Source organism: Apus apus, chromosome 16 (genome assembly GCF_020740795.1).
Source record: "Apus apus isolate bApuApu2 chromosome 16, bApuApu2.pri.cur, whole genome shotgun sequence".
NCBI classification, from domain to species: domain Eukaryota; kingdom Metazoa; phylum Chordata; class Aves; order Apodiformes; family Apodidae; genus Apus; species Apus apus.
This window is the reverse complement of record NC_067297.1, coordinates 13,684,937-13,710,853: the sequence shown is the minus strand read 5'-3', so window position 1 is coordinate 13,710,853 and position 25,917 is coordinate 13,684,937. Positions and strand designations below refer to the sequence as shown.

The following is a 25,917-nucleotide window of genomic DNA, read 5'->3' as shown; positions in this document are numbered from 1 at the left end:
AGCTCTTGCAAAACACAGAGATAGAGATTTCCCTAAAATGGCAGCAAGTTAAACTTACTGTGATCATCAACACTGCACTGAGGAGAAAAGTTCCTGTTTTCCAAAAGCACCAAGGTCTCACCAGATTGTATTTAAATATTTTCAGGCTGCAGAATCTTACTTGACTTTGTTGCTGAGTTACACAAACTAGTTTGCTTGGACATGTTCTTCTACATGTAACAACAGGATGTTGTGCTCATCCCAAACAGAACAAGCTGAGCAATTTTCTGTACCATTTGGAGACAAGTTCCAACATCTGAGTAGTTGGGTGGGGTGGGACTAAAACTGCAGGATGTGAATTAATGTGCAATTAATATTCATATACGTTTCCATAATTGCACACAAATTGAGACTTTTTCTGACAATGTTTGCTAGAATAGGCGTGGACAGTTATTCCTTTAATCAAACTGTGATCAAGGAGTAAGGAAAACTGAAGAAATAATTTTGAACTATTGGTTAAGTTCTTGTTTTTCCTGAAGGCCTGTAGTTATATACCAGCTTGTGCTGCAGGAGCACTGAGGAGACACGAAGTCACCATGTTGGGTGTTGCACACCCTACTTCACTTGCCTTCAGTGCAGCCTACAAAGATATTTTGAGAATACATAGAGGGGTTTTGCTACTCAGCTGCTTTTAGAATAATAGCCACTGGCCAGTGAAACTGAAGAGGAAAGGGAGTCTTTACAGCATGAGTAACACATGGCATCTTTTTGCAGCTATATACCATGCTCCGAGAGAATCCATGTGGCTGTAACGGAAATGGCAGCGCTGTTCCCAAAAGTAAGTACCTTTCAGCACTGCAGTGTTTTACTCTCATTCCTCATTGTTAGATTTCCCCTCAGTAAAAATGAAAACCAAAGACCAAAGGTAGGGAGAAGTGGCTTAGTTGTGAATCCAAGCCTTTAATTTTAGCCTTGAACTTACAACTCCAAGAATTGCCCACAGTTGCTCCAAAGCTGGAGGCTGTTTGCATCTGGCTTGAGGAGTCATGTGGCTATACAGGAATTTTGCTAGACTGCCCCTCCTCCCCTCAAGGTTCCAGTTGAATGCTGCTGCCTGGATTTCTTACTTGCAGGTATGTTTAGATCTGTTATCCATCTACCAAAATGATCTGTTTCTTCATAGCAAATTTCAGGGAGGGAGATCTCCATGATTAAGTTTTTGTAAAGTCTTTCCTACCTCTATAAAACTGCCAGGAATGGTGCTGTTGTGTGTGCCTGACTGGACAGTCTTGTACAGGCTGTACCCTCCTGCCAGACCGGGGAGCAGTGAACAGGCACTAGAAGGTGTGTATAAGTTCCTAAACCAGAAGATGAAGCAGTGCTCCCTGCCTGCTGCCTGGCAGCCCTTCAAAATGTCCCTGAGCTGAGAGAGGAGAAATTCTGGGAACTTGTTTCATCTGCCCCGAGCCCACCCTCTGCAGCAGGCAGGTTTTATAACCTCTCCTGCAGCACAGAGGAGTCCATGCAGAAAGCAGGGCCCTAGCAGCAGATGCCCTGCATCAAAGAGCACTTGTGAACCACGAGCAGCTAATTAAAAGTGATCCCGAAAGGCTTTTGTCCTTCTGTCAAGCTCAACTTGTGCTTTCCTTTCCCAGAAACCCAAATCTGAACTGGTCAGGACTTCTTTGCGCCTGCTGACCTCTAGTGCCTACAGACTCCAGTCCGAGTGCACAAAAGCCCTTCCCGTGGAGACCTGCCCCACCACAGACATCCAGCTGGTCACCCAGCAGGTCATCCAGTGCGCCTACGACATCGCCAAGGCTGCCAAGCAGCTGGTCACCATCACCACCAAAGAGAACAACAACTGAGTCACACTCGGCTTTTTAGTCTTGTTTTTTTGAAGGTTGGATTTCAAATAAAGGTGTGGAACTGTTCAAATTTTTATGAGAAAAACTAAAGGGGCAAGAAACTTTTTTTTTTAACTCAGTATTATTTTTGCATGTTTTCTAACAACTTTATGATTAATTTAACCCACTGCCTTATTTTGTGCCTGTGTTGCCAGTGTAGTTACAGATAATAGCATGTTGCAAATAGCTGTCGAGCCAGTATCCAGCTCTTGCTGGATGTTTCCCTGGGGCCACCTTCTGCTTTCAGATTTTGCTTGCAAACCTGCCCCTGAAGCCAGCAGCAGGGAGCAGAGGGCAGGGTCTGGCCTCTGCTCTCCCTGTCCTGGAGCCTCACGTGCTGTGATGCTGCTGGCTGGGAAACCTCCAGCAAAAGAGGCTCCCAGGGCTCCGGGACCAGAACTGCTCCCCAGCAGGAGGAAGGCTGTGATCCCAAGAACGGGGTACACACCCAGTGTTATCTGTTCCCATATCAACTGTTGTGCAATACTATGTTTTTAGTCTGCTAAAACAATAGTAGTTGTGGACATCCCAGCTTATTACATGTAACTATACAAGGTCTTTGTCACTTTATCCATTTTGGAAGGAATTTGAATCTTAATAGTTACTTCTTTTAGTTGTCACTATGCCATTAATATATATGTTTGATGTTACTTTAGGGCATTAGTGGTTAAAATATTATCCTTTGTTTCTGATTTAATAATTCATTCTTAAGTTTCCTGCAGAATTTTACTGTCACCTCCAAGGCACCATCTTGTTTGCAGCAGCTCAGAACCATCTTGTTTGCAGCTCAGAAACTCAAGATGCAATTTCACTCAAGATTTCTGTGATAATTAAAACAAACAAAAAAGGAAGTTAGAAGAGTGCCAGTGCAACTGCAGCTGTGTCTGCCATAGCACATAACCTCTGTACCTCAACATATCCAAATGTGAAATGATTTCTGATCTCTAGTAAGTTTTCTGCAAATCTTTCAAAGTTTTGTAAGTTCCATAGGGAGTAACCCATGCCAGGCTGCCTGTCAGAAGGTGGGTGGGTGACAAATGTCTGTCTGTGTTTCAGTTTTTGTCATTCATAACAGTTCACAAAACTTCTGAAAATGTGTCAGTCCATAGTTTCAAAAATGAGAGGGTTGGGAGAGTCTAAATTCTGTGGACGTAAAAAAAAAAAAAAATCCCTGATTTTTGCCTCTGCCTGGGTCCCATCTGGCATGTTGTCATTTTGAAGGAGCTGGCTGTGGTGTTTAATGTGTCATTAAGGGCAAGGGTTGTCACTGCAGAGCCTGTCACCAGGCACCAGCTGATGGGAACGTGGAGACAGTTTTCACAGAAACCCCTGAGTCAGGAATGATGATCTGTTCTTCCACAGCAGGGCTGCAGCATGTGGGCTGCCCAAACCACGAACTCTTCAAGGCTTTCTGGTGAAAATCTGCCATATTTAGGTGAACAAAAAAAGAACTAGAGTTCAGTGGCTGGTTCATTTTCAAATCAGAGTGTTTGTCTGTATATATGAACACCAAGTGCCATAATGTTGGATTCTTGTAGGTTGTCATTAGATCCCTTTTTAAAGCAGTGCAAGGTTGAAGGAGTAGATGACAACCCAGTATGTTAAATTAATGTTCTTCAGTGTGTTGGTTTTTTTTTTATTTCCTTTCTGCTCTTCTGACTTCCAGCACTGTCTCCAGGCTCACAAGAATGCAGGCAGGCTGGGATTAGAACTGCAAAGGACTTTTGTAAAACCTACTTGAGAATTATACTAGAACAGAGAACTGGCAATTAAATACATTGATCATCATCTAGGAACTTTTCCTTCGCTTGGATCACAGCAAGGCAGAAGATGGTATTTTTAAACCTCTCGGGACCCCATTGTGTGCATTTCTTTTACATATCCTGCCTGATCCCCAGGGTAACCCCCAGTTATGTGTCAGTTACCAGTTGTTTCAACTTGCCTCTGTGCCAGAACAGACACTTTGGTAACTGCAAACCCTTGGCCCAGTTACCTGAGCTCCAGATCCTCAAAAATCAATGATTTTACTGTAAAAACGTGGCCAAGCCACAACAGCTTTCCTGTTCTGTCACTGGAACAGTTACTGGCCAGTTCCCCCACCTCCCAACAAACGTTTGTTGCAGGTTGGTTGTGGTCACGCGGTGGCTGCGATGGAGGCCGGGCAGTTTGCTGACCCAGGGTGGAACTAAAGAGCAGCACCCAGACCAGCCCTCAGATCAGACAGCACTGCAGGCAGGAGAGCTCTAGTACCTGACATTACACAGGTAGCTGTTTGTTTTTTTTTTCCTTTTATGACTAGATCTCCTCTTTTTCCCCTCAAAACAAACTCGCTCTCTACAAAATGCTGCACAGGAAATGAACAGATTTTTTTTTGCTGTTTTCCAAAACTTGTATTTATCAGTGTCATTCTGTCTGTACAATATTTCAAATTAATCTTTTGTTTACAGTATTACTATAAAATGCTAAAACCCTTTCAGTGTGAGAAGTTATTTGGGCTGACAGGATCTGAACACACAGACTGGTTTTAAGCTGCGATTGGCAACACTAACATCAAGGAGTCAAGTGCAATAATCCACTAAAATTCCCTTCCTCTTGCAGCAGTTCGTTAAGGTAAAGAAACAAATGGTTGTTCAGGTTGCAATTACTCATTATTTATGAAATAAGTTTTAAAAAAAAAAAACCACAACCAAAAGCACTTAATGAAGTCTTTCAGCACCTTCTGGAGAGGAACTGGACACATTAAGGATTGCTGCTACAGCACATGGTATCTCTCCTACTGGTTTGCAGTGGGTTATGAACTAAAAGCTAGTTGGCCTCTGGGCAGGTCCTGCTTCTCCAAGGTAGGAGCAGGACACCTCGGCAGCAAACACAGCACGTTGTGGTTACAGTTCCTGCTCCATGGGAGGCACAGAGTCTCAGGGTGTGGATCCAAAGGGTCTGGTTATTTGCTGTGTTGCCCCAGTGCAGCGTGTACTTAAATACATCATCTGATGTATTTTACAGCTCTGAACTGGGAGCACTGAAGCAGTTCAGTCCTCCAGGGATGCTCACCCCCTCTGCCTTCAAAGGCAGTAGAAATTGGTTCTTGTGTTCAGCTGGGCCACAGCTCAGTGTTTTGAGCTGTACTGAGCCTCAGTGTCATTGTAGGCCATTCCAAAGCCACCACTATTCCAGGAGTTCTTTGATTCTTCCAAGTTTTCTTTCTGTAGTCTGCAGCTGCATGTAGTGCTTGTTCCTCAGGTGTGAAGGACAGAAACATTCAGGTCCAGGCTGCTCTGGGGTAACTGTAGAGCTAATGGTCAAAACAAACATAGTAACTATGGGCTCTAGAATCACCTTCCACAAACACATTGCTCAGTGTGCTGGGAAGGAGCTTCTGAAAGCACAGAATATCCTCCAAGAAAAGGCATCAGTAACGTTTTAAAGTTGATACTTTAAGCAGCAACCTCGTCTCTGACTTTAGTGGCTACTGTCCAATAAATGCCAGAGAGGAGTGACTCCAGACTAGCTCACAGTTCCAAATGAAGACTGTCTGCTGGGCAGGTGGTTTAGGCTGCCTTACTCAAATTGGGGTAGTTTTTAGAGCTAGGCAAAGCAGGACAGACATGGAAAGGCACTGAGCAGCTGAGATGCACAGTACCCACTGCCCTAGGTGGCTAATAATGCTGAAAATTACTAGAAAAAAGTTCTAGCAGCAGCAACAAGTCTGACTCAAAAACTGTTTTTCAAATTGGGACCTAAAGCATGGGTATCAGCAAGAGCCAAGCAGTTTGTAAGAACTATAGACCTCGGTTAGAAATAGCCCGGTGTCCGGGCTGTCCTACCCTGCCGCGCTGTCCCTGCCGCGCCAGCAGCGCCGCCTCCTGCCGCACCCGCGCGTCCCTGCGCTGCCGCGCCCCGCGCTCCGCCGCCTCCTCCTCCCGCCGCCGCTGCTGCTCCTCCCGCCGCCGCTCCCGGCGCTCCGTCAGCTGGGCACAGGGAAGACCGGGGTGTTACTGGAGATGGGACCCGGCTGGGCGCACCTCTGGGCTGGGTGCTGTACCTGCGCCTCCAGCTCCTGCCTGCGGGCTGCCTTCAGCTCCTCCTCCTGCTGCTTCTCCCGCCTCCTCAGTTCCTTTGCCTCTTCGAGCTCTTTAATCAGCTGCTCTCGGTACTTTATAGACTCCTCTTGGGCTCGTCTGTTTAACTCCATCTTCTCTTGGATCTGGCGCTGCCTGCCTGCAAGGACCTATGTGAAGTGAGAGGATGAAGGGAGATGAGCCAAGAAAGGGGGCTGGCTTAGAAGAGCTGGGGAAATCACAGTGCAGATGGTTACACAGTTCTCAGAAAATGTATCAGATAAGCAGAACACTTCTGCCTTGTAACCCTCTGAGGATGGTCATGGCTGACAAATGGCTTCGTTACACCACAACAGACACCTCATCCAAAAAGCTTGTCACCTCAGTCATCAGGCAATCTCTGGCCGCCTTCTCTCTTTCCCATTCTTCTTCTCTCTTCTCCCACACTTTTTTAGCTTCTTCTCTAAAGAAGAGAGGAAGAATTATCTCTAAGGTCACTACTTACAGTTAAACCCCTCCTCTATACTCCACAAGCATAGACTCTGTAGCAGGACTCCTTGGATGTGCCCACCTGCCCCAGGGACAGAGGCCTAGGGAGGCAGTTTGCCTCTGAATGAGGACACTGCCTCACACAGGGGGTGGGTAGCTGAAGCAGCTTTTATCTACAAGGTCTGAGATACAAAAGGAAACAAAATGCAGGTCTTTGGGGTCACTTAGACTAAACTCCTCTGACAAAGGGTCAGAGCTCACTTCTACTCCAGAGCTTCCAGAACGGCAAAGCCAACCGGACACCGCTTCCTAACGCCCACTTTCCAAGCTTACTTGACAAACATGAATTCCAGGCAGGCAGGAGCATTCAGCGCACACGGTCTTGAGAAATGATGCTCAGAGGTGGGCAGACTCACCTAAAAATAGTCTGCAGCTCAGCCTCCCTCTCCTTTTCTAACTGGAGCTGTTCCTCAATGACACGTTTCATCCAGGCGACGTCGGCGACGGCTCGTTCCCGCCGCGCGGACCGGAGGCTCTGATCCTCCTCCTCTTCCTCCAGGAGAGCTGACAGGATTTTCCGGTCTGCCTCCTTGGGAAAAAACACAGGATTAACAGCAAGCCTGCAGCCTATGCACAGGGCTACTCTCTACAAATTGCTGCTGACAGCCAAGGGTGTGCTCAGGGAGATGCTCAGTCTGCTGCCTTCCCCAGGGTTCTTCAGCAGCTGGAAGGGGCTTCCTAACTAATTATCTGTAGGCATCAGAGCCAGACACATAAACCAAACACAAAGAGCAAGTTTCTTCAGCACAGTGTCTGTAACATTTAAATCAAGGGGTACTTTCTCTCACCAGCTCCTCCTGTATCTGCTGGGCTCGTCTCTGCAGCTGGACATCACACTGATGCCTCAAAATGCGACTGAAGGAGAAAAAAAAACAGAAAATATTCAAACTGCCTCCAACCCCCCATGTCCCTGCACAGCAGCACTCACGAAGGTGCATCTGTGGCAACCTCACTGACAGGCAGCAGAGGGACCTGCTGCTGCTAACATGAACAAAAAGAACAACTGCATCAAATGCTCATTGGCTGTTCTGGGCACTTCCATCAAAAACCACACATGTACAACCCACCACTGCTCTCTGAAATATCTCCTCATGCCAGACACAGGAACAGATTCTATCCAAGCCCTGCTGAAACAAGCTACACTCCAGCTCATACCCAAGCTCTTTCTTCTTCCGTTGCTCTTCCATTTGTTTTCTTTCTTCCTCCAAGTTTTCCAGCTCCCACTGCTGCTTTAATAAATTCTCTTGTTCTTTTTTCAGCTTTGTTGCCTAAAAGGGAAAAACAACCACCAAGGAAGAGTAAACCAAGAGCTAGGACACCTCAGAAAGAGCCTTTGTACCCAAGTTTGTGCCCTGCTCTGCCCCTCTGCAAGCAGTCATAATCTTCACTGCAGCAAATACAGCACATCAATTTGTGGCTCGGTGGCTCACAGCTCAAGAGACACTGTGAGGAGCCCCAGCTGGCAAAGCTTTTGACCTGAACTTGTCACAAGCTTCTACAAACCTTTTTCTCATCTGATGCAGCACAAAGAAGTGCTCATATTTCAAGAAGAGCAAACAAAAGCTACTGGAATGCAGTTAATGTGCCAGTGTCCAGGGGAGAGGTCTACACTGCTGACAGAAATTCTGTCACAGGTAACTTTGTTTCAGACTTAATCTAGGGGAAAAGCCTGGAGGGGAGAGCTCAGGTCAGCCTTGCTGCATTCCCCAGTGAAACCAGGAATTTCCTTCTCAAATGAGGAGAAACTGAAGATTACCTCTGCCTCCTGTAATTTCAGTTCTTCTATTTGCTGAAGCAACACCTCTGCTTGCTTCTTCTCTTCCAGCCGGCGCTGCTCTTCCTCCTGCCTCATCCTTTCCAGCCCTTCCCTCCGGGCCACTTCAGACTCCTTTTCGTAACATTGTTTCTCTTCGAGTTCAGCTGCTTCTTGCTTTCCGAGCCAAAAGAAAACATAGCATTTGAGGTTAGGCTGAGGCAAAGAAACAGGCTTGGGAAGCCCACAAATCAAACTCCTGCAGGCTGACACGTACTGAGAAAATATGGTACAAATTCTGCTAGGAAAGAACAGGAGGACAAAGCCAACCTCCCTGGCCAGCAGGCTGAGAGCAGCCCTGTCTGCAGACATCCCCCCAGGACCCTGCACTGCCCTGAGGCACAGCACAAGTGGCCTCACAAGCACACTCAGATACAGGCTGGGTGAATAATGGATTGAAAACAGCCCAGAGAAGAAGGACATCAAAAGCACTGCATACCAGAGCTGCCCCAGCATACCTTGGCTTTTTGCAGTATCTGGTCACCCCAAGCCTCCACCACATGCTTCCTGTGCAGCTCTGACTCCACCTGTAGGCAACAACAGATGCCATCAGTGCCAGAGGCTGTCCTGCCCCCCAGGATCTACTGGATTCTCTAGAGCTCCAGCTCGCCCAGTTGTAGCCCTGAAGTCCCCTTTGCAGAGGTGGGCTCGTCTGGGTGTCCTCAGTGCCCACCAGGTCCCACACCAAGCATCAATGCCACGTGCCAGCTCAGGGAAACCCTACAGTGACACTGACCCCAGGGCTGCACCGGCCAGAACAGCAGCTCCGTGGGATAAAGAACAGGGAAGTGCCCTGGACACGGCAGGGAGAGCTTTAAAAAGCACCTGAGATATTTACATCCCAGGCACTGAAAATCTGCTCTGAGAACAGATTTCTGACTGGTTTTGAAAAAAATACCATCTCTGAGGGGAGTTGTACAGCGAAGCCATTTCACTTCTTTGCCTTTTGCTGATCAGAAGGCAGGACCTGCCGTGACTCAGGGCGAATGACAACAGCAGATACACCACGTGGAGCTAAAGGCTGGTGCAGGGCAGCAGGGACTCAAGAAGGTGACATCACCTCCCGCAGCTCAGGGGTGTTTCTCCTCCAGCGCTCGTACAGCAGCTGCTCCGCTACCTGGAAACGGGAGAGGCGGGTTATGTCGCGACACAGAAGGGTCCGGCCTTCCCAGGGCAGCCGTCAGTGAAGAGCCCCGCGGCCGTTCCCTCACCTTCCTCCTCCGCTCCTCCCGCCCGGCTCGAAGCTCCTCGCTCCGCTGCCGCATCCCGGCCAGCTCGGCCCCGCCGTCCCGCCGCAGCTCCCGCAGCTCCCGCAGCTCCGCCGCCAGCGCCTCCCGCTCCTCGCCCAGCAGCCGCCGCAGCCGCGCCCGCCGCTCCTCCAGCCGCGCCGCCGCCTCCTCCCGCCGCACGGCCGCGGGGCTGCCACACACCCGCTGCGTCAGGGGCAGCGGCCACCGCACCCCGGGCCCTTCCACCCGCATCCCCGCGCGGCCTTCCCACCCTGACCCCGGGGCCCGGCCCCTACCTGGGCCTCGGGAGGGCTCTGGGCTCGCTCCACCGCGCCTGCTGGGAGCAGCAAATGGCGTCCCGGGCGAAGGAGCGGCTGACCCGCTCCCACTGCTGCCGGCTGCGCGCCTCCAGCTCCCGCCGCCGCTCCGCGGCCCAGCGCTCCGGGGCCCAGCCCCGCGCCATCGCCCGCTGCCACGGCAACGCGACGGGCGCCGCCGAGGGACACGCCGCGCAGAGCTCCGCGCGACGGGAGGGGCGGGCTGGGCCGGGGTGAGCGCAGGCGCCGGGCGGGCCGGGTCATCGCTCCGGTGGTTGTTGCGCTGTCTCGGGCAGCTGCTGGGTCCTGCTTCCTGCCCGACCCGGCCGGGCGGGCACCGGCAGCCGGGGGGACACGGAGCCCCCGCCAGGGACACGGAGCCCCCGCCAGGGACACGGAGCCCCCGCCAGGGACACGCAGCCCCCGCCAGGGACACGCAGCCCCCGGCACGCTCGGCCGAGCCAGCGATCGGTATCGGCCCACGACCTGTTTTTCCAGAATAGCCAGTAAAAACACTGAGTTTGGGTCCCGCCCGAACGGGGCTGCTCCTCCCCCCGCTCCCTCTCCCCGGGCTGAGCTGACCCCGCGCCGTGTCACGTTCCCACCCTAGCCCCTTCCCACAGCTGCTAATTAATTGCTCCCGCCTCGGGGTTCAGGCCGCTTCATTTTCCTAGCCGAGGCAGCGAGGGACACGCCAACCCAACCAGCTGCTCCCTATCAAAAATTAATCTACCCTAAATAATTAACAACCACCGTCCAGGAACACCGCACGGGGGGGGTGCCCGGCGCCGCGGGGCCCGGGCGGCGCAAACAGCCGCGGCGGGGACGCTCCGGTGTCCTCCTGCTGCCGGGCCGCGGCGGGGGGTGCGCGGCAGGGCAGGGCCGGGCCGGGCCGGGCCGGGGTCCCGCGGCGCCCAGAGAAGCGCGGCCGGGCGGGGGAACCGGCCCCGGGGCTGCGGGGGCGCTGAGGGCCGCTGGCCCCGCCCCCGGGCCCGCCCCCACGCCCGCCTCCGCACTCCGATTGGCTGGCAGGCTGTGAGCGCTGCGCGGCCATTGGTGGGAGCGCGGGGGGGGCGGGGCGCGGGGGCCGCGCGCTGCCGGGTCGAGCCGCGGGGCAGTCCCGGTGCCGGGACCGGAGAGGAGCGGGCCGGGCCGGGCCGGGCCATGGCGCTGCTGCTGGAGCATGAGTTCAAGCCGCTGCCGGCGGACAAGCAGATCGAGACGCTGCCCTTCCTGGAGGCCGTGGCTCACCTGCCGCCCTTTTTCGGTGAGACCGGGTCGGACGTCGGCGGGGGCGGGAGCTGCGGCAGGGCCCGGCACGGAACCGGAACCGGCCCCGGCGTTGCGCCGGCTCTGGCCGTCTACGGACAGAGTGCCGGTCCAAATAACGCCTCCTCGGTCGCCCCTCCCCAAGTCCTGAGCGCTCGCTCCTGGGACTCCCCCGGTTCTGGGTCGTGCCCCCGGCGGGTGCCCACTCCCGGGCCCGGTTGTTCCTCGCCCCGAAGCCCCACGGGGAAGCAGCTTAGCAGGGCCGGGTTGCATCACGGTCCTGTCAAACCCGCTGAGCAGCTCCATTGGGAAACCTGCTGCCGTCCCCGGCGCCCACGCCCCGGCACAGCCGCCGCGGCCCGGGCGGAGGCGTCGGTCGGGGCAGGCAGCCCCGGCTGGCCCGGGGACTCACCCGCCGCCTCTTGCCACCCGTCGGGGCCGTGGGTGGGTGTCGGCATGGCCGCCCGCGTGTCACCGCAACCCACACTGTCCCACCACAATGTCGGCCTTTGTGTGACAGCCCCGCGGCCGGCACCGGCTGCTGCCGTGTGCGCCGGGCGCTGCTGGCGGGCAGGAAACCTCTTGGTTTCCTCTCAGGAGCTTGGGGTGTCTCTTGTGTCCCCTCTGCTTAACCATCCTCCCTCCGTGTTCCCACAGATTGCCTGGGGACTCCCATTGTCTACTCACCGGTCAAGGCAGACCTGAGTGGAAATATCAAGGTAGGAAGGGGTGCAGGAGGGCTCGGGGGGTGAACCCTCAGGCAGAGACACTGGGGTTGGAGAGAAAAGGCTGGAGCTGTTTAAAAGGGCTTTTCTCCCCCTGGGAGCTTTGGGACTGAGCAGTGGCTCCTCTCTGGTGCCCTCTGCCCGATGGCCCCCGGGAGCCAACCCCCCTTCTCTGCCCTCCCAGAAAATTCGGGCGGTTTATGACTCCAACCCCACCAAGTTCAAAACCCTGCAGAACATCCTGGAGGTGGAGAAGGAGATGCACGGCTCAGCTTGGCCCAAGACGGGCGCGACGCTGGCGCTGATGTGGCTGAAAAGGTGATTGATGGTGCTGGGGGGCTGCTCCAGGCTTGTCCCGGGACACAGGGAGACCAGGCCCTGGCTAGAGTTTGCTGCTGGAGTGATGGGTTTTGGTTGAGCCTGGATGTACCAGGTTCTGGGGGTGAGCCTGGAAAGCAGCCTCCCCTTCCCCACCCTGACATCTCTGCTGTCCTCACAGGGGCCTGAAGTTCATGCTGGTGTTGCTGCAGAGCATCTCCGACGGCGAGCGGGACGAGGAGCATCCCAACCTCATCCGGGTGAACGCCGTGAAGGCTTATGAGATTGCCCTGAAGAAGTACCACGGCTGGATGCTTCAGAAGCTCTTCATGGTGAGAGTTCCCATCTCTGGGGGTCCAGCCACCATCCTCCAGGGGACTCTGCTGGGTCTCCAGACACTGGCAGGCCCCCAGGAACAACCCAAACTGGGAACCTGCTTGTGGGAATTGGGTTTATGGGAGTCTCACGGTTTCTCTTCCTGTTTCATAGGGCTCAGTTTATGCTCTTCCCTACAAGTCAGACTTGCTGAAGGCATTAGAGAAGGGTAAAGAAGTCAAAGAGGAGGAGAGCCTAGAGAAGATTCATCAGTTTCTCTTGAAGGCCACCCCCATCCTGGATGCAATTTATGAGATGTACACAAAGATGAACGCTGAGCTGAGCTACAAAGCCTAAAGCTCACAGGGGACTAGCAGGGCTTAAAATAAGGTGTGACAGGTGCTACTGGCCTCTTCACCACTGAGGCAGCTCCTGGCTTCTGTCAGGTGGTGTTTGCTTCTCGGCTGGATCTGCAGTGGATAACCTGTTTTCTAAAAAAAGAACAAAACCAAACCCAGATAATAATAATTTTCTATTGAGAATTATGGCAATAAAACACTTGTACCCCACGTCATCGTAGGGTTGCCCAAGCTTTTGTACTAAAGAGGAAAAACAAGTGTTTCTAGTCCTAACCTCCTGGCTCCCGTGGCTCAGAGAATGAAGCGTGGCCGGTGGCGACGCTGCCCCGGCCCTGCCGTGACTCCTGGACCTCGGCTGCCCCCGGTGTCCACCCGGTGTCCCTTCACCCCGGCTGAGAAACCTCCCGAATGATGCCGGCGGTTCCTCCGGTGACTTCCCTGGGTGACCCCAATTCCTCCCGTGCCTGCGTGGGAACGAGCCCCCTCGGCCGGGGGGGCAGGAGCCGGGGGATTGTCCCGGTGCAGCCCTTGCGGGAGCAGGAGTTGCCTTTTGAACCGACTGCCTTACGGAGCTGCCGAGCCCTGCGGGGCGGGGAAGCGAACTTGAATAAAAACTCACGGTAACCTCAGCCTGGGTGGCAGCTTCATGGCTTGTTCGGGGGGGGATGTTTTGGGGAGGGTGTTTCGAGGCTTGTTCCTCAGGGGGAGGCTGATTCGGGAAGACTTTTGGGGGCTCTTTCTTGAGGCTGTTTCAGGGAAGTTTTTTCGGGGGGGCTTGTTTTGGGGAACGTGTTTTGGGGCTTGTTGCTGAGGTGGGAGCTGTTTTCAGGAGGGAGGCTCGAGGGGCTTTTCCTGAGGGGAGGCTGTTTTGGGGAGAGCTTTTGAAGCTGCTTCTTGTGGGGGCTGTTTCAGGGAGGTTGTTCTGGGGGGCCTGTTTTGGGGATTGTTTTTGGGGGGGTTCTTTCAAGGAGAGTGTTTTGGGGCTTGTTCCTGGAAGGGCTGTTTTGGGGAGGAAGACTTTGGGGCCTTTCTGGGAGAGGGATGCTGTTCTTGGAGCTGTTCCTTGTGGGGGCTGTATATGGGAGGTTGTTCTGGGAATTGCTGGGAGGAGGGAGAGCTGTTTCGGGGCTGTTCCTGGTAGGGGGCAGTTCGGGGGACGGTGTTTCTGGGCTGTTCCAGAGGGTGTTTTGGGAGGTAGTTCCTGGGGGCTCTTTTCGGGAAGGGTATTTTGGGGCTTAGTTTTGGAGGTTGTTCCGGGGGTGGGGTGGCTGTTTCGGGTGGGTGTTTCGGGGCGCTGTTCCTGGGGCTTCTGATTCTGGGGCTTGTCCTGGGGCTTCCCGCACCGTGTCGGTCCCGGCAGCAGCGGGTGGCGGGCGGAGACCTCTGGGCGGGCGGGTCCCGGGGCCGGGGAGGGGCCGCGCTCCGGGACCGGCCCCGCGGCGACTCGGTGGCGCCGGAGCTTGCGGGACCGTCTGCGGGACCTTCTGCGGGACGAGCCGTGGTACGGGCCGGGAGCGGGGCCGGGGGGGAGGCAGCGGGGTCCGGCAAGAACTGGGGGCGGCACGACCGTGGCGGTGGCCGGACCTGGAGGCAGGTACGGGGGTAGGACACGGGGACCGGGGCAGGAGATGGAGCTCCCGGACAGGACACAGGTACCGGAGCAGACGATGGAGCCCCTGGGCAGGATGCGGGGACCGTTGCAGGGTGCAGCCCCCGGGGTGAGGACAGGGCTGCGGGATGTGCTGGCACGGCAGGGCTCAGCCCCGCGGACTCCCCGAGCACTGTGGGATCCTGACCTGCTCAGACAGTTCGGGGGTTCAGCACTCCAAGGGTGAGGTGCCAGGTGTGTTCCCATGGGGTGCTTTGGGAAAGGGGTTACCAACGGCTTTGAAGCTCATCTGTTGGACCATGTCAGGTTTATGGCTCTCACCCAGGTGAGCCCAAGCCTGCAGGTGTGGTTTCTTTTGGAATCTGGCTGGCTCCCTCCGGATGAACGTTTCCACCTGAGCGTGATGTGGTTTCAGTGATTCACTCCTAACCAGAGCCCTTTCATGTGGCATGCTCCTGCGTGTGTCCCTGTGATGGGCTGGAGTTGGGGACTAGCCGAGGATTCTGGTCTGGCTGGGAGGTAACTTGTTGGAAAGCTGAGGAGAGGTGGGAGCGCAGGTGGGGGAGCGGGCGGGGGGGGTTTGTATTGGATGTGAGGGCTGGGGCTGTGCTGGCGCGCCTGGGCACAGAGAGCTGTGCCCTGACTCATTCCTTCCGTGGGGTGAGGAAGTCTGAAAAATAAAAAACCAAATAACTTAACGAGCCAAATAAAGCCCCGTTGACAGCACCTTTCCTGGCAGCAGCCGTGCCCATGGGAGCACTGGGGCTGACGGCACCGGCCGGCAAACCCATCGTTTCCGACATGAGCTTCCTGTCCTGCTTGCTGGGGGCAGCACTAGCTCCCTGCTCCACTTGTCCCCTCGCTTCTGCCCCACGTTTCCCTGGGCTTATGAGCATCCCTGGGGCCATCTGTCACCCAGCTGAGTCCCCAGCTACTTCCTGTAGGGAACAGTGTCCTGTGCCAGTGGCTCCCTGGCTCTGTCCTGGGCTCTGTGTGTGACAGCCCTGTGCCATGTCTGGGCTTTTCCCTAAAGCTGGACTTATCCCAGTACCACTGAGGAGTTGGGTACTCCATCCCTGTTCCCAGCCTGTGAGGTTTACATGCGTGACAACCCCCTCTACTCTGTTGCCCAAGGACAGATGGGCTGGGCAGGGGCCTGTGTTTGCCTGGGGGCAGAATGTGAGACCTGTGGGCTTTGGCAGGTGCTTGTGGAATTTCTTGCAGAGAGGGTGATGGCAGGAAAATCAGCAAGGGAGAGAAACCATGTTGGCTCTGCAGCTCACCCCACATCTCCCGGGGCTGCACTGTCCCTGCTGGGTGTCCCCAAAGGCAGCGAGGGGAAGGGACCACTGACCAAGGTCCCCTCCAATGAAGCAGGATTTGGGGGCTGTTTGCAGCCCTCGTCCCCTGTGTCAGTGGGAGCACCGTGGGCCCCCACTGTGGGACTGCCATGGGTGGCTGTGGGACACGCTGCCTGATTAGAAGCATGTTACCCAGCTGAGATCCTTGCCTGCCCCAGCAGGGCCCAGCCTGCCATTGTGGCTTGTACAAAGCTGCAGCCCAGCAGAAAATGATATGTTTCCCGGCTGCTTTTTCTGTCCTGGGACCCGCAGGGAGGGCTGGTTATCCCTGGGGGCAGGAGCTGGGCTGAGCTTTCATGTTGACGTGTCTCACGGGTGTGTTTTTGTGGAAAAGGAGGCTGAGGGACAACCCGGGGTGACTCACCTGCCTGCCCTGCCCACCCATGCCCCTGCCAGCGCTGCCTGCCTGGGTGGCTTGGCAGGCAGGGCACGGTGGTGCCTGTGGCATTGCTCAGTGCTTTGCTCTCCACGCTGGTAGCACAGCAATTCTGCAGCCCCATCTCTCTCTGGGCAACCTAAACCTGTAATTTCTTGTCCCAACCGCTGCTCCTGCCCTCCTGCGGGATGTCACCCCCCCGGTGCCGTGGCCCCCCCACTCCCAGTGCCCAGTGTGGCCATGCTGGCACCTCAGGCACCCAGTGCTAGATCCCACGAAGACCCCAGGGCTGGGGGAGTGGTGAGCACCAGTGACCAGCCCCAGTCCTGCTCCCAGCCCCGCTGCCGTGGCAGCTTCCCAGCGTTTCCCTGGGCGTGGGGTGTATCCCAGGAATGTTTTCTTTCCTTGGGCGGCAGATCGGAGTGCACAGGGTCTGCTCTGTGCCCTGTCCTGGGCTGCACCCAGGCTGACCACAGCAGGGAGAGGCAGTGGGGATGGGCTCATCCTCCCCTTTACTGACTTTGAAGCCAGTAACGCTGCAGCCCAGAGGGTCTCTGCAGAGGTGAGAGGTGGTGGGTGGCAAGGAGACCTGGGGCCGTGGAGGTCCTGCTGGCCCCAGCCACTGCTGGGCTCAGCACAGGACCTGCTGCCCCACAGGGACACATGCCCCAGTGAGAGAGGATTAGGGTCACAGAGGATTTTAGGGGCTGACTCTTGGTTTTCCTCTTCTAGGTCTGTACTGGGAAGGACCTGAGGGTCTCACCCACCCCTCTGGCTGGGACCATGGCAGACAATGAAGACCCCCTGTGTGGCGATGCCGGGGAGGGTCCAGGGGATGATGGGTCCCTCCAGAATGACTCCTTCCCACTCTCCTCTCTGGCCAACCTCTTTGAGAGCGAAGACACCTCGTCCCCTGCCGAGGCAGCCCGAGGTCCCCCTGGGGCAGGGGATGGAAAGCAAAACCTTCGCATGAAATTCCACGGGGCCTTCCGGAAAGGTGCTCCAAAGCCCATGGAGCTGCTGGAATCCACTATCTACGAGTCACCCGTGGTCCCCGCGCCCAAGAAAGCCCCCATGGATTCTCTCTTCGACTACGGCACCTACCGCCACCACCCCAGCGAGAACAAGCGCTGGCGCAGGAGGGTCGTGGAGTGAGTCCTGCCGAGCCCCCCGGTGCTGGTGGGGAGTGAGGGGCTGGGGGACACCTCGGGCGTGCTGGGTACAGCACTGTGGGTATGGGGGACACTAAGGGTATGGGGGTGCCGGGCAGCTGGGGATGGGGACAGGACATAGCTCTGCGAGTGGCACTTTGGGGGGCTTCGGGTGGGGGGTGCCCTGCCGTGGTGGGGGTCTGCGGTGCCACGGGGCCGGGAGCGTGGCCCCCCCTTCCCCCTTGCCGGCGGTGAAAGAGGCTCTGTGCGCCCGGCCGCTCCCCTGGCCGCGGCGGGCGTCTGGCTCCCGGCATGAAAGAGCTTTTCAGGACGGCCTCCGCCCTCCTCGCCAGGAAACCGGAGCCGGGGGGGCGCAGCCCACGGCCAGGCACACAATGCCCCTCTGTGCCGGACACCTGCGGTGGCCGCCGTGGCCCCCAGCCACTGTCCCCACCCGGGGGTGCAACCTGCAGCGGGGTCCCCTGGGTGGGCAGGGATGGGTGTGGGTGGAGGGAGCCGGGTGCTCTGTGTGCCCAGACATCCCTGGCAGGGGCAGCCACCGTCCCCCCTCCTCCCGGTGCCCGGAGCTGGCCGGTTGTCCCCAGCCTGTCCCGCTTCGGCGACTGCTCCGACCGGTCTGGCTTCACCCGTGGCGCTGGAGCATGACTGCGCCACTGGGGGCACGGCTGGCATCCCAAAATGCTGCAGCACCCAGCTGGGAGCTGGCAGGGCACCCACCAGCCTGTGGGCCATACTGGGAGGGGGGTGCTGGAAGCACTGGACAAGGCTGCCTCAGTCCCGTGAGTGACCCCAGCTGGGGGGTGCCCCCAGGTGCCCTTCAACAGCAGCTGAGCATCCTCCAGCTCAGTGCACAGGTGGGAAACTAAGGCAGTGGCTCCGGTCCCCAGTGTTGGTATTTCTCCCACAGGAAGCAGGCACCAGGTGTGAAGGGACCTGCTCCCAACCCGCCCCCTGTCCTCAAGGTCTTCAACAGACCCATCCTCTTCGACATTGTCTCCCGGGGGTCTCCAGCTGGCCTGGATGGGCTCCTCTCCTTCCTCCTTGCCCACAAGAAGCGTCTCACAGATGAGGAGTTTCGAGGTGAGCGCCACGGCTGCCTGCCCTGGGACCCCTTGTGGTACTGGGGCTGTGCTGGGCCAGTGGTGGTCCCCATGTCCTCACGGGGGTGGTGATGCACAGCCCCAGCGTGGGGGTCTGCACCATGTGGCACCCAGGAGGAGCTGAGGATTCAGCCATTGCAGGGGTGCAGGGCTGGGCTCCCTGATAGCCCCGGGGGCTCGCTCCAGCCCCCCTCAGCCCCTTCCACATCCAGAGCCCTCCACGGGGAAGACCTGCCTGCCCAAGGCGCTGCTCAACCTCAGCGGGGGCAGGAACGACACCATCCCCCTGCTCCTTGACATCGCTGAGAAAACGGGCAACATGAGGGAGTTCATCAACTCACCCTTCAGGGACGTCTACTACCGAGGTAGGGGGGCACGGGGGACCCTTGGGAGGTTTGGGGACCGGAGCAGCTATGACCTTGGGAAGGATGGAGGACCCTGGAAGGGTTTGGGGACCGGAGCAACGGGGACCCTGGGGAGGCTGGGGCTGCAAGGGACGTTGCGGGGTGAGGCAGGGGCTGAGTGGTGGCTGCGGCACAGGTCAGACAGCCCTGCACATCGCCATCGAGCGGCGCTGCAAGCACTACGTGGAGCTGCTGGTGGAGAAGGGAGCAGACGTGCACGCCCAGGCCCGCGGCCGCTTCTTCCAGCCGAAGGACGAGGGCGGCTACTTCTACTTCGGTAAGCGGGGAAGGTGCGGGGGGGGACACCTTGCTGCACCCTGGGGATGTCCCTGTGGTGTGATGAGGGTGATGAGGGCCCTGACATCGTGCTGTCCTGGCAGGAGAGCTGCCCCTGTCTCTGGCCGCCTGCACCAACCAGCCCCACATGGTGCACTACCTGACGGAGAACGGGCACAAGCAGGCGGACCTGCGGCGCCAGGACTCCCGCGGCAACACGGTGCTGCACGCCCTGGTCGCCATCGCCGACAACACCCGCGAGAACACCAAGTTTGTCACCAAGATGTACGACCTGCTCCTCGTCAAGTGCGCCAAGCTCTTCCCCGACACCAACCTGGAGGCCCTGCTCAACAACGACGGCCTCTCCCCCCTCATGATGGCGGCCAAGACTGGCAAGATCGGGGTACGGTGACCCCCCTTTCCCTAATTAACCCAGGCTCCCAGCACATCCCGTCCTGTCCCCTGAGTCGCCCTTGTCCTCGGGTGGTGTGGGCAGGGGAGTCTTTCACAATGCAAAAGCTGCAGCATCCTGGGGGCTGCCTGCTGCAGCAGTGTCCCTGCACCCCGGGGTGCCGGGGGGTTGGGATGTGTGGTGGCAGATGGGGATCTGCCTGGGGATCCTGGGAGGTGAGTGGGGTGTCCCGAGCAGGGAGGGGCCAGGTGCGGATCTGCCCCAGGTGAGCAGTCCTCCCTCTGGCAGATCTTCCAGCACATCATCCGGCGGGAGATCGTGGACGAGGACGCCCGGCACCTCTCGCGGAAGTTCAAGGATTGGGCGTATGGTCCTGTCTACTCCTCCCTCTATGACCTCTCCTCGCTGGACACCTGTGGGGAGGAGGTGTCTGTGCTGGAGATCCTCGTCTACAACAGCAAGATTGAGGTGCGCAGGGATTGGGGGGAACCAGGGGGCCCACAGGGTTGTGTCCCTGCTGATGGCACCCATGTCCCACCAGAACCGCCACGAGATGCTGGCTGTGGAGCCCATCAACGAGCTGCTGCGTGACAAGTGGCGCAAGTTCGGGGCCGTCTCCTTCTACATCAGCGTGGTCTCCTACCTTTGTGCCATGGTCATCTTCACCCTCGTCGCCTACTACCGCCCCATGGAAGGCCCGGTGAGTCCCATGGCACCACGGCACAGCCCTGGCTGGGGGGTTTGCTGGGTCTCTGGCCCAAGCAGCCCTGCCTGCCCTGGGGTGGTGAAGCAGCTCAGCTCTTTCCCTGCAGCCCCCCTACCCGTACACCTCCACCCTGGACTACCTGCGCCTGGCCGGGGAGATCATCACCCTTCTCACTGGTGTCCTCTTCTTCTTCACAAATGTCAGTACAGTGGAGGGTGGGGGTGGGGGGGGGGGGGGGCGGGTTCCTCCAGTGGGACAGCCAAGACCTTGGGGTCTCCACACAAGGAGCAACTTGAGGGTGACAGCCCCATGTCCTAGAGGCATCAGCTCCTGCCAGGATGACCTCTGGACACTGGGACCCTGCCAAGCAGGGCTTTGCTTCCCTGAGCCCCGCAGCCTCTCCCTTTCTTCCCTAGATCAAAGACCTGTTCATGAAGAAGTGCCCAGGGGTGAACTCCTTCTTCATAGATGGCTCCTTCCAGTTGCTCTAGTACGTGGGGGACCCCTGGGGTTGGAGCTGCAGTGGCTGGTGGTGACTGCTGGGGCATGGTCTGACACTGGTTCTCCTCCAGCTTCATCTACTCGGTGCTGGTGATCGTCACGGCGGGGCTGTACCTGGGTGGTGTTGAGGCTTACCTGGCTGTCATGGTCTTTGCACTGGTGCTGGGCTGGATGAATGCTCTGTACTTCACCCGGGGGCTCAAGCTGACGGGCACCTACAGCATCATGATCCAGAAGGTCTGATGGGGTTCAGGGGTCTTCTTCCCCAGCAGGGCTGGTCCTCCTATGCATTGCAACCCCAAAGGAGCGTCCTCTGTGCTTTCTTCCGGGTTTTTGTGGCTCACCAATGCCCTGCACTGGGCCCTGCTGCCCTTGTGACATGGCTTGGTGATGGTCACCCAGCACACAGCCAGGCACTGTGGTCCAGCACTTCTCACTCCCCTCTCCATCACTTGCAGATCCTCTTCAAAGACCTTTTCCGCTTCCTCCTGGTCTACTTGCTCTTCATGATTGGTTATGCATCAGGTAGGTGCCTGGCACGGGGAAGGACAAGCCCTGTGTCACGGCGTGGTAGACTCACCAGCCTTGTCCCTCCTCCCCCAGCGCTGGTGTCCCTCCTCAACCCATGTCCCAGCAGCGAGTCCTGCAGTGAGGAGCAGTCTAACTGCACCGTGCCCACCTACCCTTCCTGCCGGGACAGCCAGACCTTCAGCACCTTCCTGCTTGACCTCTTCAAGCTCACCATTGGCATGGGTGACCTGGAGATGCTCGAGAGCGCCAAGTACCCTGGTGTCTTCATCATCCTCCTCGTCACCTACATCATCCTCACCTTTGTGCTCCTCCTCAACATGCTTATTGCTCTGATGGGTGAGACCGTGGGCCAAGTCTCCAAGGAGAGCAAGCACATCTGGAAGCTGCAGGTACCACCCCGGGAGCTGCACTGCAGCACCCCAAGCTCCATCAAAGCAGCACCACCTGGGTGAAGGACCCTAAGCCCCTGTCCCCAAGTGGCTGAGGGTCCCTGTTGTCCCTGGCAGTGGGCCACCACCATCCTGGACATCGAGCGCTCCTTTCCTGTGTTCCTGCGGAGAGCCTTCCGCTCGGGGGAGATGGTCACCGTGGGGAAGGGCACTGATGGGACCCCCGACCGCCGCTGGTGCTTCAGGTAGAGGGGGATTCCCTTGGGACCCCTGGGGAGCTGGGGCCCGGGAGCAGCATTCCAGGGCACCGGCAGCGTGTGTGTTTGCTGGGTAGTTTGTGCTAATCTGGACCCGGGTTGGTGTTGCTGGTGGCAGGATGGTTCAGGGATGCAGGAGCTGCCACCTTGGCTCCCAGCCAGGTCTAATCTTCCCTGCAGGGTGGATGAGGTGAACTGGTCCCACTGGAACCAGAACCTGGGCATCATCAGCGAGGACCCAGGCAAGAGCGACACGTACCAGTACTACGGCTTCTCCCACACCGTGGGGCGGCTGCGGAGAGGTGAGGATGTCACCACGGGCTGGGAGCATCCCTTGGGATGCTGCTCACAGCCTCTGGTGTACCCCAGAACAGATCTGTGGGGCTGAGCGGGGAGTGGGGAGCAGCCCAAGGCTCCCTCCCAGCTCTGACAGGCTCCCACCATCCCCACAGATCGCTGGTCCACGGTGGTGCCACGTGTGGTGGAGCTGAACAAGAGCGGGCAGCCAGAGGAGGTGGTGGTGCCACTGGGGACCGCAGGGACAGCGCAGGAGAGGGTCGGGAGCTCCCCAGTCTAGCACGGCGGAGCCAGAGCTCAGGGACTCTGCCCCAGCACAGACAGTGGAATTGTGGACTGGGCTGGACGGTGCTTGTCTGCTCCTCAGGGATTTACGCAGCCCCTGTCCCTCCAGCAGCCGCTGTCCTGGCGTGTGTCCAGCCCGGACAGAGGGTCCTGGCCCTGTCCCACCGGTGCTGGGGTCTCCAGCTGGCACAGATGAGCTGCAGCGTCGCTGCTTCGCTTTGCCGAGCCGGAGCCACCGGCTGCCCCGTGCCGGGGAGCTCTGCGCGGGCAGGGGCGGGAGCACAGCCCTCCGAGCCCGCCGAGCCCGGGGGTTGTTGCCACATGTTTTTGCACAAGATTTATACGTCTATTTATTTAGTAATAAAGACTGACCTGCCGCCGCCTCCGCGCTTTGATTCCAGCCGGGAGAGCGTGGCTGCAGTGGGGATGGGGAAGGGAGGCATGAGCGACAGGGCACAGGGGATGGCCGCAGTACCTGGTGTGGCACGGTGGGGGGTTTATGACGGTGGTGCGGGGATGCGGTGCTCGGTGCTGGTGCGGGGATGCGGGGCCGGGCCGGGCCGCTCCTTCCCTGGACGGCTGCAGCCCCACCGGGGGGCAGCACAGCCCGCACGATGCCGGCTCCGGCAGCGGCAGCAGGACGAGCCGGGCGAGGGAGGGTGGGCAGCCCCGATGACCCGGTGACCCGGTGGCGAAGACCCTGCCCAGGACCCCGGAGGCGGCCCAGCTCGGTAAGCAAGTGAGGGAGCTGAAAAGCGGGCACTGGCGTTAGCTCTAACCGCGCTGCCCCCGGTTTTCTGGGATTTACAGCTATCGCTCCTGGTGTGGCTGGAGCGTTTTCCCGGGGAGGGAAGAAAAGGAATAAGGTTCATTATCAGCACTTGGGAGCAGCCGAGGATCCAGCTCCCGGCTCCCACCTGCTACCGGGATGAGGAGCCGGCTCAGCTCCTCCCGGCTGCTACTTAAAAATGATGAACTTGGCCTTGACCCAGCCGGGCCCACCAGGGTGGGGGGGATTTTCCAGAATAATTGGAAAGAAACCAATTTTTTTTGCCACCTCAAGCAAATCTTATGTCCTCAAGCTGAGGGACCACGTGCGAAGTGGGTGCAAAGCAGCAGGGATGCAGGAGGGGTGGATGTCACCATATCCCAGCACTCTGGGACACCACGATGGCTTGGTGGGGACGGGGACACCATGGCCATGAGGGTGACATCCTGGCACGGGATCCCTCTGCCACCATCAGGGCTGCAGGACTTGCCTCTTGGGCTCTTTCACCCCCCACAAAGCAAAGTCCCCTCCTGCCCCACCCCCCCGTGCCTCCCTGCCAGCAATGACAAACCCCACAGAGGGAAGAGAAAAGCACTTGTCAGCCAAGAATGTGGAGCGAGGAAGCAAATTTATTTTTAGATAAATCTAAAGCTTAATTTGTGAAGCTAATATCAATCAAAATGAGAGATGGGTTTTTTTTTAAGTCCTTCTGCAGCCATGCAGTTTATACTGCCTGTCTCTTCTCTTCACTCTCAAACAGCAAAGGCAGACAGTTGAATATCAGCCTCGTGCACTATTATTATTATTGTTACTGTTATTTTTATTGTTGTTGTTTTAACAGGAAGATACTTGCAGACCAGAAGCAGCATTGTTTCCCCTCATTGCTCCTGGGGTGCTGTGTCCCACTGGGAGGACTGAACTATGGGTGATGGTGTCTTCACCCTGGGTGCCAGGACACATCTTGGTGGGGGCCCTGCTCCATCTCCAGCTGGTATCCACACTCATTTCAGGTCTCCATGGACTCACCAGCTCCAGCTCCAGCAGCCCTGGCAGGAGGCAGGTGCCAGCCATTTATTTTCTTACAGGTTTGACGTCTCCTTGTGTGCGGTGACATCCCTCCCTGAGACGGAGCTCTGAGAGGAGACTTAACCTGCTCAATAATAAACCTCCCCAGCACCTCCTAATTAAATGGAATTACTCCAGCACCTGCAAGATGGATCTCGCTGTCGCTCCAGCAGCTCACCTGGATTGATGGCCACGTGGGAAAAGTGATGGATGCAGTGCCGAAGAATCCCCCTTCAGAGAGGAACAGGTAAGGGAACAAAGTTTCTCCTGGGCCCTTTCTGCCCCCCACAAAACCCCCTGGTGGGGCTCTGTGCAGCAGGGAGTCCTGGCCTGGGTAGGGCCCCCCTTTGGTAGGCCCCAGTGCCCATGGGCCAGCTGGCACAGAGGGACCCACCCCTTCAGCCCCACATTTCTTTCCATGTGGCACCAGTACAACGACAAAGATCTAAGGAAATATTTTGCTCCAGCTGGTCTAATTTTAACACGCAGGCAGGTGACTGCACCCTCCCCACGCCCCCCACTCCCCACTCCCCCCCTCCCAGTAACATTAACCTGTGTGAAAAATCCCTTTTGTCCCAATTTCTCTTTGTTCCCTGGCTCTGCTGTCACGCCGCTCGCTGCCGATGACGGAGCAGTCCCCTCCCGGCAGAGCCAGGCGCCCCGCAAAGGAGCAAAGGAGACAAATGGAACCGGTGCAGCCGTGGGCAGGGGGTGGCTCCGGGCAGGTGGCTGCCTGGCCTTGTCCCTGTTCCCATCGTCATCCCATCCCAAGCCCCATCCCCGTCCCCATCCCTGGCAGGGCTGAGGAAAGCAGCACCGGGCCCAAAAAATAAGATGGCCATGGGCAAGTTTGGGCAGGAAGTATTTTTAAAAAATTACCCCAATTCCACAGGTGGATAAGTGTGGAAATGAAAGCGCCCGCCCGCAGCCCCCTCCCCAGCCAGGATGACAACCTGCCATATGTCACCGCCGCGGGACGTGGGGACCGGGGAGATGTGCCGACAGCTATTTGGGATTTAATACTATTACCTTAATGCAACCTGCTTGTTGTTGGGGCTGGGAAGCTGCTGCTGGGGCAGGGCAGGGGGGTGGGCTGGGTTAGGGGAGAGCAGCCCCCCCCCTTAACATCCCACCCGGTTCCAGGAACCTTCTTGTTGGGACAGGAATTCGGTGGCAAGCCTGCCAGAGATGAGGGATGGCAGAGCAGAAGTGGCACTGCTGCAGATCCTGGGATAGGGATATGGTACCTGAGCCCCCCACGCCCATTACCCGGCCCTCAGGGCTGTGAGGGGCAGAGGACCCCGCAGGTGCACGTGGGGCTGCAGCCCCTAATCCCCCAGGATTTGGCCCACGTGCTCCCCCCTCTCGCAGCCATCCCTGGGGTGTGAGGAGGAGGCTGTGCCGGGGCTGGATTAATGGCTCAGGGTCGTTAACAGGTTATTTATAGGTGCTCCTCCCTGCCTTAAAAATCTGGGGGAGGAAAGGGGGGGTGGGACAGGGGGGGTCGCAGCTCAGGGGGAGGGAGGCCACAGCAAAGCAAAGAGACTCCAGAGCCCACATCCAGTGATA

General features: G+C 57.5%; 4 protein-coding genes across 16 annotated transcripts in view; 3 read left to right on the top strand and 1 right to left on the bottom strand.

Moving 5' to 3' along the window:
• GIT2 (GIT ArfGAP 2) overlaps positions 1 to 4,362 on the top strand; it is a 28,254-nt gene extending 23,892 nt beyond the window's left edge. For 10 of the 12 annotated variants that reach the window (XM_051633739.1, XM_051633747.1, XM_051633744.1 and 7 more), the window contains 2 exons: positions 754 to 817; positions 1,635 to 4,362. In XM_051633739.1, coding sequence (XP_051489699.1) covers positions 754 to 817; positions 1,635 to 1,847 — 277 coding nt within the window. In that variant the 3' untranslated portion in view covers positions 1,848 to 4,362. The remainder of the gene's footprint in view (positions 1 to 753; positions 818 to 1,634) is intronic. The other 2 variants (XR_007891022.1, XM_051633743.1) reach the window with 2 other exon arrangements.
• TCHP (trichoplein keratin filament binding) lies at positions 2,649 to 10,221 on the bottom strand. 2 transcript variants are annotated; one of them, XM_051633750.1, is made up of 12 exons: positions 9,832 to 10,050; positions 9,518 to 9,725; positions 9,367 to 9,423; positions 8,765 to 8,833; positions 8,250 to 8,423; positions 7,649 to 7,761; positions 7,282 to 7,348; positions 6,850 to 7,022; positions 6,326 to 6,407; positions 5,929 to 6,114; positions 5,711 to 5,854; positions 2,649 to 5,178 (listed from the first exon to the last, which is right to left on the bottom strand). In XM_051633750.1, exons 1-12 carry the CDS (start codon positions 9,996 to 9,998, stop codon positions 5,146 to 5,148), a joined length of 1,473 nt encoding a protein of 490 aa, XP_051489710.1. In that variant the 5' UTR covers positions 9,999 to 10,050; the 3' UTR covers positions 2,649 to 5,145. The 2 variants fall into 2 exon arrangements, with proteins under 2 accessions (XP_051489710.1, XP_051489711.1); XM_051633751.1 differs by lacking the exon at positions 9,518 to 9,725 and having other exon boundaries at positions 9,832 to 10,221.
• A 720-nt stretch (positions 10,222 to 10,941) lies between these two features.
• Positions 10,942 to 13,467, top strand: GLTP (glycolipid transfer protein). Its single transcript, XM_051634112.1, has 5 exons — positions 10,942 to 11,119; positions 11,779 to 11,840; positions 12,031 to 12,164; positions 12,346 to 12,496; positions 12,654 to 13,467. The coding sequence occupies exons 1-5, from the start codon at positions 11,017 to 11,019 to the stop codon at positions 12,834 to 12,836; spliced, it is 633 nt and encodes a 210-aa protein (XP_051490072.1). The 5' UTR covers positions 10,942 to 11,016; the 3' UTR covers positions 12,837 to 13,467.
• Positions 13,468 to 14,307: 840 nt separating this feature from the next.
• Positions 14,308 to 22,602, top strand: TRPV4 (transient receptor potential cation channel subfamily V member 4). The gene is made up of 16 exons (XM_051634109.1): positions 14,308 to 14,339; positions 16,917 to 17,335; positions 18,264 to 18,436; positions 18,669 to 18,821; positions 18,997 to 19,137; positions 19,241 to 19,539; positions 19,837 to 20,016; positions 20,090 to 20,248; positions 20,361 to 20,453; positions 20,671 to 20,744; positions 20,827 to 20,992; positions 21,214 to 21,280; positions 21,359 to 21,675; positions 21,793 to 21,920; positions 22,113 to 22,234; positions 22,385 to 22,602. Exons 2-16 carry the CDS (start codon positions 16,968 to 16,970, stop codon positions 22,507 to 22,509), a joined length of 2,565 nt encoding a protein of 854 aa, XP_051490069.1. The 5' UTR covers positions 14,308 to 14,339; positions 16,917 to 16,967; the 3' UTR covers positions 22,510 to 22,602.
• Positions 22,603 to 25,917: the final 3,315 nt, after the last annotated feature.

Coding starts and splice junctions, on each gene's coding strand:
- TCHP (XM_051633750.1), bottom strand. CDS start 9,998: ATGGCGCGGGGCTGGGCCCCGGAGCGCTGGGCCGCGGAGCGGCGGCGG. Junction 8,834..9,366: donor ACACCCCTGAGCTGCGGGAG/GTGATGTCACCT, acceptor TGTTGCCTACAG/GTGGAGTCAGAGCTGCACAG. Junction 7,762..8,249: donor TGAAATTACAGGAGGCAGAG/GTAATCTTCAGT, acceptor TTTCCCTTTTAG/GCAACAAAGCTGAAAAAAGA.
- GLTP (XM_051634112.1), top strand. CDS start 11,017: ATGGCGCTGCTGCTGGAGCATGAGTTCAAGCCGCTGCCGGCGGACAAG. Junction 12,165..12,345: donor GCGCTGATGTGGCTGAAAAG/GTGATTGATGGT, acceptor CTGTCCTCACAG/GGGCCTGAAGTTCATGCTGG. Junction 12,497..12,653: donor TGCTTCAGAAGCTCTTCATG/GTGAGAGTTCCC, acceptor CCTGTTTCATAG/GGCTCAGTTTATGCTCTTCC.
- TRPV4 (XM_051634109.1), top strand. CDS start 16,968: ATGGCAGACAATGAAGACCCCCTGTGTGGCGATGCCGGGGAGGGTCCA. Junction 17,336..18,263: donor TGGCGCAGGAGGGTCGTGGA/GTGAGTCCTGCC, acceptor TTTCTCCCACAG/GAAGCAGGCACCAGGTGTGA. Junction 21,921..22,112: donor GACCGCCGCTGGTGCTTCAG/GTAGAGGGGGAT, acceptor TCTTCCCTGCAG/GGTGGATGAGGTGAACTGGT.